General features: G+C 45.9%; 1 protein-coding gene across 8 annotated transcripts in view; it reads left to right on the top strand.

The window, feature by feature from the left end:
* The window catches only part of CEP112 (centrosomal protein 112), a 447,202-nt gene that overhangs the window by 34,244 nt on the left and 399,707 nt on the right, over positions 1-13,251 (top strand). For all 8 annotated transcript variants that reach the window (XM_068264055.1, XM_068264054.1, XM_068264058.1 and 5 more), the window contains exon 5: positions 1,145-1,235. In XM_068264055.1, the coding sequence (XP_068120156.1) occupies positions 1,145-1,235 (91 nt within the window). The remainder of the gene's footprint in view (positions 1-1,144; positions 1,236-13,251) is intronic.

The following is a 13,251-nucleotide window of genomic DNA, read 5'->3' as shown; positions in this document are numbered from 1 at the left end:
AGGTAAGATACAAGAGGGTGCTTCGTCTCTGGTTCTCTTTAAGTACCAGGCCTGCAGAGCAAAGGTCTTTTGTCTTGTGTTGATTATAGGTCTTCTTTGTAGCAGGCTTGTGTTGGTGATCGGTCAGTTTTGGGTGGTGTTATGTTGGTGATTGGCCCTGGTAGTAGTGGTCTTGTATTAGTTGTGGGCAGCATGGTGGCGTAGTGGTTAGCACTCTCACCTTGCAGCACTGGGTCCCCGGTTCAAATCCCAGCCAGGTCACTATCTGGACGAGTTTGTATGTTCTCCTTGTGTCTGTGTGGGTTTCCTCCGGGCACTCCAGTTTCCTCCCACATCCCAAAAACATACAGACAAGATAATTGGGTTTCCCCCAAAAGTGGTCCTAGACTACAATACATCATACACATATGACTATGGTAGGGATTAGATTGTGAGCCCCTCTGAGGGACAGTTAGTGACAAGACAGTATACTTTGTACAGCGCTTCGGGAGATGTTGGTGCTTTATAAATACTAAATAATAATAATGAGGTCTTTTGTGTAGCAGTCTTGCACGTTTCCTCCTGGCCCTCCTAGCACACCATATGCAAGAGAGGCGTGATTTTACTAACTTATGCTGGCCAAACACAATGGGATCTTCAAAGTACATCGTCAAGCTCCTGTACTAGGGTAAAGACCTGATCAAAAGTTTAATAGAAATGGATTTTCCCCAATACTGAATTCTTTCTGCTTACAAGATGGCTGACATTAAGCACTGCAAGCTGACATTGCTGTGAATTCTACATGTTGAGTGTATAGTGCTGACATCACCAGCAAGCCTGAGAAGTAACAGGAAATATACTGTGGTAGGCATGTCTATTATTCCAGGAACTCACATTTCTCTGAAATTTGCCCTCCATACCCCGTAGATGTAGCAATTATTCCAGCAGAGTTAATAGCACTTGTCTGTAGCGAATAAATGTATCTGTACACTGATCAGGGATAAACTTTCACCTGAAGCTATCAGAAAAGATTATTTCAGACAAGATTTGTCTAGTGTGTTACATGGAGCTTTCTGCTGGGATCTGTGAGGTGGGGGAGGGGCTGCCATGTAGGCTTCCTGTGCTCAGTGATGTCACTGACCTCAATGTTGTCTGGTCTTTTCAGAGGACGTTACTCCTACCGCCGGAACCTGGCAACGCGATCTCTTAGCCCCACCCATGGGTCAGCAGAGGACCCCCCGACTGCACCACATACGGTAAGACCACCAGAGCTTTCTTCACTCCTAGAGCACCTGTCAGAGGAGGCATAAGGTGGCAGCCATTGCTGGCCTGATGAAATTGTTGATCCTCTCTGGCTGTAACACTAAAGGTGGCCACGCATGTTAAGTTTTTTTCATTTGATATTACCCCAATTTGATAAAAAACAGTTTTTATTGATTTTGATCGAGAAATCTGATTGAATTTTCAGTTTTCCTCAATTTGGTTGTGTTGAAAAAAATCAGACCACCTTTAGAAAAATTCTATGGTGTGTGTTGGATTGTGAAATTGTATTCCACCAGAAAAAAAATTGTACATGGGTAACTGTTCAGCACATACCAAACGTTATTTACTGTTTGTATTAGCAACAAAAATGGATTGAATTATGAAAGTGTGTAATTATATGTAAACAAATAAAATATTATTTAAAGGGATACTGTAGGGGGTCGGGGGAAAATGAGCTGAACTTACCCGGGGCTTCTAATGTTCCCCCACAGACTTCCTGTGCCCGCGCAGCCACTCCCCAATGCCGGAGCATCGGTGAGTGGCTGCGCCAACACAGGATGTCTGCGGGGGACCATTAGAAGCCCCGGGTAAGTTCAACTCATTTTCCCCCGACCCCCTACAGTATCCCTTTAAGTCATTGAAATTATACAGTCAGATGATTTAGAATATATTTTAAAGGGGCCAGTATAGTAGTTTATTATAATAATAATAATAATAATAATAATATGTTTATTGTTAATAAAAAATGAATGACCGTTTACAAGGATCAAATTAAAGTGAACCCAAGGTGAAAATAAATTGATTAGATAAACAATTGTTTTATCCTCCTACTCCTAAAAATAACTTTTTCACGTATCCCACGAAGTTGAATGTTTTACGGTCTCTAATCAGTGACAGTCTATGAAGGGTCCCAGAGTTAAAATACATGAACTATTGACCTTTTTATATCTCTCCCCTGAGCTCAGAAGTTGAATTCTGCCAGAAAAACTTTTATGACTGTAATTAGCTTTTTAGTGATGTTTACTGTATTGCCGACAAGGTACCAACAAGACAGAAGCTGTCACTTCCATACCCAGAAATTTACTCTTTCAGGCAGGAAAACAAAACAGCTTGGTTATTAAAGTTTTACACTGTACATAGACATGTTTATCTCATGTCACATGTCACATGTCGCCTCAGGTAGACTTTAAAGCATAAATATTTGGTTTACATTACAGGGAGTCTGAAGCGATTTAAAAAATAAAAAACAGATACTCCCCTATAGAGAGGGAAGGCTCTGGGTCCTATAGAGGCTTCCCGTTTACCTCCTGGTCTCTGCCTTCCCCCATAAGCAGTCCAGGACCGTTTGGTCTTGGACTGCTCTCTTCTGGGTGGGTGCACATCAGCAGTCTTCGGAAGCACTCGGGCTTCCAAAGACTGCCCGCTGCGCACGCATGAGCGCCCTCTTTTGAGCACTCACACATGTGTAGTACAGAGACGCCTTTCTTCGGGAGCCCGAGCGCTTCCAAAGACTACCGCAGTCTCCTGCGGTGGAAGATTCAAATGGAGAACACTGCGGGGGAACAAGGAAGACCAGCAGGTGAACGGGAAGGCTCTGCAGGACCCTCAGCCTTCCCTCTTCTTAGGTGAGTATCAGGTTTTTATTTTTAAAGACTTTTCAAAATCCCTTTAAACTAGTGGACCAATGTGAATCCTCAGTGCCAAGTTCTAATTCACTTACAGTATTTTATATATATATATATATATATATATATATATATATATATATATATATATATATATATATATATATATATATATATATATATATATATATATATATATATATATATATATATATTTGAAAAACACTTCAACATTTTTTTTTTTGGTTATTTTATAACCCTGTTGAGTAAACACAGCGTCATACTCATGCCAGATGGTTCTCAGGACACTGCTTGCTGGATCTTCTCATCCTACTACAGGCGGATGCTATCTTATTAGTCGTTACTCCTTTTCCATGTCGTCGTGTCGTGCACCTTAACATCATCCTAATAACCGAAGTTTGTGTAAGCACTCCTCATTCATAGACTGTGGGTCCTGCTGCGTCCATGCCCAATCAAAATCTAAGGATTGGCCAGCCCACCAGACTGTGTATTAGAAGCTGTCTTTATTTCTTCCACCACAGACAATCCAACAATTTGTTTAGGGGCGCCCCTTTATCAAGGCATGGCAACAGTGTCATACAGCTTCAACAGTGTCATAGGGCTTGATTCACAAAGCGGTGTAAACTGTTAGCACGCTGGTGAAAAGCCCTTTATCACGCCTAAACTCAGTTTAGGTGTGATAAAAACAAACTCGCGCGAAATTCCCGCGCGCAAAGTTTAGTGCGCATAAAGTTTTGCACGCGTAAACTTTTATGCACCCATTAAACCCTATGCAACTTTCTGCGCGCGTAAAACTTTGCTCGCTTAAAACTTTGCGCGCGAGTTTTATTCCTGAAAACGGTGCTAACATACTGGTGCAAAGGTTATCACGCCTAAACTACTTTAGGCATGCTAAGTAGGTTAGCACCGCTTTGTGAATCAAGCCCATAGTATCACATTCAAGTTACACACATAAATATCCTTTGTCACCATACACCGAGGAATACCCACCAAATTGCAGTAAGTTCCATTAACCCTTGCTTGAGTCAGTAGCCCCATCATAACAGCTTGCCTAAGAGACGGGAGCCTCCCGTTCACATTCTCATGGTGGCCGGGAAAATTTGCAACTGCAGCTTCTCGGCGCCAGAATTCTAGCTCCTTCCTCTTCCCAGGGTTGGTTGCCTTTCCAGGTGATAACCGTGCGTGCCATTCGCATCTCCTGCGGCTGGACGATGCAGCCCCAGAGCCCCTGTTCCCATGCATGCTCAGTACAGCTGCTGTGTGGGCCAGTGAAATGGCCGCATCAGGCGGCATCCCCTGAACTTGTGCGGTGTCCAAGTCCCGGGGGAAACATTACGGATCGTTGTTGCGCAGCTCCATCTACTACTCTGGATTGTTTGATGCATTGCTATGGCAACATATACACTCACTCTCCGTTGTCTGCTTAAAGAGGAACTGCCGCAAAATCTTAAAATTTAAAACGCATACAGATAATAAGTGCATTTCTTCTAGAGTAAAATGAGCCATAAATTACTTTTCTCCTATGTTGCGGTCACTTACAGTAGGTAGTAGAAATCTGACAGAAGTGACAGGTTTTGGGCTAGTCCATTTCTCTATAGGGGATTCTCAGCATGACCTTTATTTTTTATAAAGACATTCCATGAAAAATATTTATACAAAAATGCTGGACAGCCTCCCTGCTCACTGCACACTTTTTTTTGGCAGTTGGACGGAGCAACTGCCATTCACTAAGTGCTTTTAAAAATTAAAAAAAATACTGAGAACCCCCTATGAGAAGATGGGCTAGTCCAAAATCTGTCGGTAATGTCATATTTCTACTTTTGTAAGTGACGGCAACATAGGAGAAAAGTAATTTATAGCTCATTTTACTCTAAAAGAAACATACTTCTTATTTGTATATGTTTACATACATTTTAAATTTTAAGATTTTCGCAACAGAGGCCCTTTAAACCAGGGACATCAAACTCGATCACGCAAGGGGCCAAAATCTAATACACGCTCCTCCCCCTTCCGCAGAGCAGTGCAGTGGAGCAGTTTAATATTTACCTGCTACGGTGCTGCTTTGGCTCTCCTCTGATCTTCCTGACAGCCACACGCTCTATGCTGCATACCGCTGTCTCCTAATGCATGTCACGTGATCGGAATCTGGAGGCATGTAAGTACAGAGCGTGCAGCTGCTGGAAAGAACAGAAGAGACACGATGCATCACTGGAGCAGGTAAGTATTACGTTGCTCTGCTGGGCTACTCTGCAATGGGGGGGGGAAGAGAGCGTCGGGTACAGCCACACGAGGGGGTTTGGATCCCAAGAGGGGGCACCTTGCTAATTTCGCTGTCGCTGCACCCTTGCTCAGACTGACAATGGGAAGGCAGTGTGTTGTCATTCTTTTACAGCTTACAATGATTTATAGTGTGCCAACAACTACAGCTGTAGTGCTGCACAATGTGCAATGCATACAACATGGAGAGAATTAAACACACTGTACAGTCAGGACAACCAGTGACATAAGTACAGATTACATACAACGGATGTGTAGTTTGAATAACGTCACCAATGCTAATAGATGTTAATTTCATAGATTGCACAGAAACAGGAAACAAAAGGGGGAGATCCCTGTCCTTGTGAGCTTACGATCTAGAGCAGTGCTGGGCAAACTATGCCCCGCGGGCCATTTCCAGCCTACGTGTGCTGTTATGACAGGCGGCTGGATTCCTCTCTTTCCCCTCTCCCTGCAGAGTTGCGAGCGGGCGATTAGCGGGGGTTAAAACTCAGCTACTTGCCGCTTCCTGCGTCGCGTCTCCATGGCAACGGTGTCACATGACACGCTGTCGGAACATGGCAGTGTATTGCACGCTGGCTAGATGCCCTGTTGCCATGGAGACGCAACACAGGGAGCGGCGAATAGGTTGGTGGAGGGGGAGCAGGCATGTACAGTCAGCTGTCCTGATGCAAACCACCCCCCCCCCCCCCGGTTTCCTCTCTGCCCCTCCAATCCTACCTAAATGCCTCCCAACAGCCTCTTCAGGGTCGCTGAAATCGGGCATTAGTGCGCAGACACTGGCCCGTCTATCACGACAGCTGCCGGTACATGCCTGCTGACCCCCATTTCTCCTTCTTCATTCGGCTCTAGTATCCTTTAACTCCCAGTAGAAGGTATGGTGTAGTGTGTGCCAAGCTTAGCGCCATCCAGATTGCAAGCCGTGGCTAGTGCTCCCCTCAGCGGTCTGGGATGACATAACTATGCATTTTGGGGACCCTTCCTCTTCATCAGGTGACCACGTGATCCTTATACTTATTTATGAGCGCTGTGACTACCTGTGTGTTTTGTATGTACAAATAAACTAGTTCTCATGACCACCTTAATCCTGATTGGCTGTTCTGGATGCACCATTCTTGATATATCTGCCCCCCTCCATGCTATGGGTCTGTGCGGAGCAGGTGGCTGCAGGCCACAGTAGTGCACACTTTAGCGAAGTGTCATCAGGCCTTATCCTTCTGTAGCAGCTTTCATCATGACACAGAGAAGCGTAGTGCATTGAGCACACAGCGCTAAGGAAACACTGATCACATCCATAAACATAATACATTTCACAGCAGATTCCAGAATTCCATCCAAGCCAGGAACTTCCTGGAAACCGGAGATGAAAGCTGCCCCCAGCCGAGGCTGATCCCTCCATAAATAGATGAGGGGAGCTGCCACATTAGTCTGACCTCTGACCCCACTGCTATCAGGCCTTTGTTTTGCCAACTACGCAAGGAATGTCAGGCTGCCGCAAGCCATGGTGAGCGACATCCAATGGGCAGATTATGTCTCTACTGGACTGATAACACCAGCAAACAATGCAGAGTCCCACCTCCAGCTACAGGGGAACGCTAGTAATGTCTTTCATCTTTCCATAGCTTGCTTGTGTCCTGCCGTGACTGCATTGCATGAGGCCAAGGCCTCCCAAAATATCCACTCATTATACCTGAGAATAATTGTGCGGGTGGATGAAAGGCCAATATCTCCGCCACAGCCAGACAATGCCATAAAAACTGCATTCATGCTCAGTTATTGCTTGTATTTATGCTGAGAGCAGCGGGAGAGGCCTGAAGTGACCCTGGAATGTTTCAGCATGACCCCTCTGTGCAGCCAGCATGGACCATACTGTGACCTGACCGGGCATAATCCCAACCAGTCACATCAATCCTGTGCAGTGCAATAGATATCCAGAGAGCAGTGCTGTCACTCCTGTACTGGGTAACTGATATTCAGAGAGCAGTGGTGTCACTCCTGTGCAGTGTAACTGATGCCCAGAGAGCAGTGATGTCACTCCTGTACTGTGTAACTGATATTCAGAGAGCAGTGGTGTCACTCCTGTGCAGTGTAACTGATGCCCAGAGAGCAGTGATGTCACTCCTGTACTGTGTAACTGATATCCAGAGAGCAGTGGTGTCACTCCTGTACTGTGTAACTGATGCCCAGAGAGCAGTGATGTCACTCCTGTACTGTGTAACTGATATCCAGAGAGCAGTGCTGTCACTCCTGTACTGGGTAACTGATATCCAGAGAGCAGTGATGTCACTCCTGTACTGTGTAACTGATGCCCAGAGAGCAGTGATGTCACTCCTGTACTGTGTAACTGATATCCAGAGAGCAGTGGTGTCACTCCTGTGCAGTGTAACTGATGCCCAGAGAGCAGTGATGTCACTCCTGCACTGTGTAACTGGTATCCAGAGAGCAGTGGTGTCACTCCTGTACTGTGTAACTGATGCCCAGAGAGCAGTGATGTCACTCCTGTACTGTGTAACTGGTATCCAGAGAGCAGTGGTGTCACTCCTGTACTGTGTAACTGATGCCCAGAGAGTAGTGATGTCACTCCTGTACTGTGTAACTGGTATCCAGAGAGCAGTGGTGTCACTCCTGTGCAGTGTAACTGATGCCCAGAGAGCAGTGATGTCACTCCTGCACTGTGTAACTGGTATCCAGAGAGCAGTGGTGTCACTCCTGTGCAGTGTAACTGATGCCCAGAGAGCAGTGATTTCACTCCTGTACTGTGTAACTGATATTCAGAGAGCAGTGATGTCACTCCTGTACTGGGTAACTGATATTCAGAGAGCAGTGGTGTCACTCCTGTACTGTGTAACTGATATCCAGAGAGCAGTGATGTCACTCCTGTACTGTGTAACTGGTATCCAGAGAGCAGTGGTGTCACTCCTGTGCAGTGTAACTGATGCCCAGAGAGCAGTGATGTCACTCCTGCACTGTGTAACTGGTATCCAGTGAGCAGTGGTGTCACTCCTGTACTGTGTAACTGATGCCCAGAGAGCAGTGATTTCACTCCTGTACTGTGTAACTGATACCCAGAGAGCAGTGATGTCACTCCTGTACTGTGTAACTGATATTCAGAGAGCAGTGATGTCACTCCTGTACTGGGTAACTGATATTCAGAGAGCAGTGGTGTCACTCCTGTACTGTGTAACTGATATCCAGAGAGCAGTGATGTCACTTCTGTACTGTGTAACTGATATCCAGAGAGCAGTGGTGTCACTCCTGTGCAGTGTAACTGATATCCAGAGAGCAGTGATGTCACTCCTGTACTGTGTAACTGATATCCAGAGAGCAGCGATGTCACTTCTGTACTGTGTAACTGATATCCAGAGAGCAGTGATGTCACTTCTGTACTGTGTAACTGATATCCAGAGAGCAGTGGTGTCACTCACGTACTGTGTAACTGATATCCAGAGAGCAGTGGTGTCACTCCTGTGCAGTGTAACTGATGCCCAGAGAGCAGTGATGTCACTCCTGTACTGTGTAACTGGTATCCAGAGAGCAGTGGTGTCACTCCTGTGCAGTGTAACTGATACACAGTACAGGAGTGACCTCACTGCTCTCTGGATAACTGATATCCAGAGAGCAGTGATGTCACTTCTGTACTGTGTAACTGATACCCAGAGAGCAGTGATGTCACTCCTGTACTGTGTAACTGATATCCAGAGAGCAGTGGTGTCACTCCTGTACTGTGTAACTGATATCCAGAGAGCAGTGGTGTCACTCCTGTACTGTGTAACTGATATCCAGAGAGCAGTGGTGTCACTCCTGTACTGTGTAACTGATATCCAGAGAGCAGTGGTGTCACTTCTGTACTGTGTAACTGGTATCCAGAGAGCAGTGATGTCACTTCTGTACTGGGTAACTGATATCCAGAGAGCAGTGAGGTCACTCCTGTACTGTGTAACTGATATCCAGAGAGCAGTGATGTCACTTCTGTACTGTGTAACTGAGATCCAGAGAGCAGTGGTGTCACTCCTGTGCAGTGTAACTGATATCCAGAGAGCAGTGGTGTCACTCCTGTACTGTGTAACTGATACCCAGAGAGCAGTGGTGTCACTCCTGTACTGTGTAACTGATACCCAGAGAGCAGTGGTGTCACTCCTGTACTGTGTAACTGATATCCAGAGAGCAGTGATGTCACTCCTGTACTGGGTAACTGATATCCAGAGAGCAGTGGTATCACTTCTGTACTGTGTAACTGATATCCAGAGAGCAGTGGTGTCACTCCTGTACTGTGTAACTGATATCCAGAGAGCAGTGATGTCACTTCTGTACTGTGTAACTGATATCCAGAGAGCAGTGGTGTCACTCCTGTACTGTGTAACTGATATCCAGAGAGCAGTGATGTCACTTCTGTACTGTGTAACTGAGATCCAGAGAGCAGCGGTGTCACTCCTGTACTGTGTAACTGATATCCAGAGAGCAGTGGTGTCACTCCTGTACTGTGTAACTGATATCCAGAGAGCAGTGGTGTCACTCCTGTACTGTGTAACTGATATCCAGAGAGCAGTGGTGTCACTCCTGTACTGTGTAACTGATATCCAGAGAGCAGTGATGTCACTTCTGTACTGTGTAACTGAGATCCAGAGAGCAGTGATGTCACTTCTGTACTGTGTAACTGATATCCAGAGAGCAGTGATGTCACTTCTGTACTGTGTAACTGATACCCAGAGAGCAGTGATGTCACTCCTGTACTGTGTAACTGATATCCAGAGAGCAGTGGTGTCACTCCTGTACTGTGTAACTGATATCCAGAGAGCAGTGGTGTCACTCCTGTACTGTGTAACTGATATCCAGAGAGCAGTGATGTCACTTCTGTACTGTGTAACTGATATCCAGAGAGCAGTGATGTCACTTCTGTACTGTGTAACTGATATCCAGAGAGCAGTGATGTCACTCCTGTACTGTGTAACTGATACCCAGAGAGAAGTGATGTCACTCCTGTACTGTGTAACTGATATCCAGAGAGCAGTGATGTCACTCCTGTACTGTGTAACTGGTATCCAGAGAGCAGTGGTGTCACTCCTGTACTGGGTAACTGATATCCAGAGAGCAGTGAGGTCACTCCTGTACTGTGTAACTGATATCCAGAGAGCAGTGATGTCACTTCTGTACTGTGTAACTCCTGCTTAACAGACTGCTGGAGTACTGTGGCATCAGTGGATCAGTCCTCCAGTGGTTCAGATCATTCCTGACTGACAGAACACAGAGAGTATGCCTAGGACCTATAATGTCCAAACCTGCACCTCTACAATTCGGAGTGCCACAAGGATCAATCCTATCCCCTCTGCTGTTTGCAATCTACATGTTGCCACTCGGTACACTTATCCAACGACATGGCCTGACGTACCACTGCTACGCCGATGACACACAGCTATACCTGTCCTTCAAACCTGGTGGAACAGACCCTACCCCAAAAATAAACTCTTGCTTAGCTGAGCTTCAGGCATGGATGAATGATAACTGGTTGAAACTGAATGCTGACAAAACTGAGGTCCTGTTTGTCCAAAGCCAGTGCTCGCCTTCAAAACAGCTCTATCCTAAAGCAACACCAATCAGGATTGGGAATTCAGACATAAACAACTCCAACCTTGTGCGCAGCCTTGGCGTACTAATCGATGGGGAATTGAGTTTCAGAAACCAAATTTCATCTGTAGTTAAATCTTCCTTCTTTCATCTGAAGAACATTGCAAAGATTAAACATCTGATTCCCCCAGAGGATCTTCAAACCCTAGTCCACGCCTTCATCACATCACGGCTGGACTACTGCAATGCCCTTTATGCTGGCCTCCCCAAAAAGGACCTGCGTCGCCTGCAATTAGTGCAGAATGCTGCTGCCAGATTGCTAACAAACCAGCCTCGCCACTGTCACATTACACCGATCCTTTGCTCACTGCACTGGCTACCAGTAGAATGGAGAATACTCTTCAAGATTGGACTGCTGACATTCAAATCCCTGCACAATCTGGGCCCTGGATACATGAAGGACTTGCTGAAGCTACACCACACCTCTCACAACCTCAGATCAGCAAGTTCTATAAACTTGGTCACTCCCAGAGTGCACCTCAAAAAATCTGGAGACAGAGCCTTCTGTCATGCTGCCCCTACTCTTTGGAACTTCCTACCACACCCGGTAAAGACAGCACCATCCCTGGAGCTATTCAAATCCAGACTGAAAAGCCACCTGTTTAGCCTGGCATTTCCGGACTTATAAAATTCTTCCCCTGTACCACGATGGTCGGAGCCATGCTTATGCGCTTTGAGTCCCACGGGAGAAAAGCGCTTTACAAATGTTATTTGTTGTTGTTGTTGTTGTTGTGTAACTGAGATCCAGAGAGCAGTGATGTCACTTCTGTACTGTGTAACTGATATCCAGAGAGCAGTGATGTCACTTCTGTACTGTGTAACTGAGATCCAGAGAGCAGTGATGTCACTTCTGTACTGTGTAACTGAGATCCAGAGAGCAGTGATGTCACTTCTGTACTGTGTAACTGAGATCCAGAGAGCAGTGGTGTCACTCCTGTACTGTGTAACTGATATCCAGAGAGCAGTGATGTCACTTCTGTACTGTGTAACTGATATCCAGAGAGCAGTGATGTCACTTCTGTACTGTGTAACTGAGATCCAGAGAGCAGTGATGTCACTTCTGTACTGTGTAACTGATACCCAGAGAGCAGTGATGTCACTCCTGTGCAGTGTAACTGATACCCAGAGAGCAGTGGTGTCACTCCTGCACTGTGTAACTGATACCCAGAGAGCAGTGGTGTCACTCCTGTACTGTGTAACTGATATCCAGAGAGCAGTGGGGTCACTCCTGTACTGTGTAACTGATATCCAGAGAGCAGTGGTGTCACTCCTGTACTGTGTAACTGATATCCAGAGAGCAGTGATGTCACTCCTGTACTGTGTAACTGATACCCAGAGAGCAGTGATGTCACTCCTGTACTGTGTAACTGATATCCAGAGAGCAGTGGTGTCACTCCTGTACTGTGTAACTGATATCCAGAGAGCAGTGATGTCACTCCTGTACTGTGTAACTGATACCCAGAGAGCAGTGGTGTCACTCCTGCACTGTGTAACTGATACCCAGAGAGCAGTGGTGTCACTCCTGTACTGTGTAACTGATACCCAGAGAGCAGTGATGTCACTCCTGTACTGTGTAACTGATATCCAGAGAGCAGTGGTGTCACTCCTGTACTGTGTAACTGATATCCAGAGAGCAGTGATGTCACTCCTGTACTGTGTAACTGATATCCAGAGAGCAGTGGTGTCACTCCTGTACTGTGTAACTGATACCCAGAGAGCAGTGGTGTCACTCCTGCACTGTGTAACTGATACCCAGAGAGCAGTGATGTCACTCCTGTACTGTGTAACTGATATCCAGAGAGCAGTGATGTCACTCCTGTACTGTGTAACTGATATCCAGAGAGCAGTGATGTCACTTCTGTACTGTGTAACTGAGATCCAGAGAGCAGTGGTGTCACTCCTGTGCAGTGTAACTAATATCCAGAGAGCAGTGGTGTCACTCCTGTACTGTGTAACTGATATCCAGAGAGCAGTGATGTCACTCCTGTACTGTGTAACTGATATCCAGAGAGCAGTGGTGTCACTCCTGTACTGTGTAACTGATATCCAGAGAGCAGTGATGTCACTCCTGTACTGTGTAACTGATACCCAGAGAGCAGTGATGTCACTCCTGTACTGTGTAACTGAGATCCAGAGAGCAGTGGTGTCACTCCTGTACTGTGTAACTGATACCCAGAGAGCAGTGATGTCACTCCTGTACTGTGTAACTGAGATCCAGAGAGCAGTGGTATCACTCCTTTATTTTGGCGCTGACATTTGGAAAAGCAGTAGTGATATCACCCCAGCAGTTATACAGCATATATTTGGACAGTGGCGATTTCACTTCTGTAAGTTATAACCTTTGTGAACAATTGTGATATCAGTCTTGTAAAATGATAGCATATCTGGGGATTTCACTCTTATTAGATATAAAACTTGTTTTTGAGCAGTGATGTTGTGTTACCCCTACACCCCTGTAAAAATG

The sequence above is a fragment of the Hyperolius riggenbachi genome, chromosome 12, assembly GCF_040937935.1.
Source record: "Hyperolius riggenbachi isolate aHypRig1 chromosome 12, aHypRig1.pri, whole genome shotgun sequence".
In the NCBI taxonomy this organism is placed as follows: Eukaryota; Metazoa; Chordata; class Amphibia; order Anura; family Hyperoliidae; genus Hyperolius; species Hyperolius riggenbachi.
This window is presented reverse-complemented; position numbering and strand designations above follow the sequence as displayed.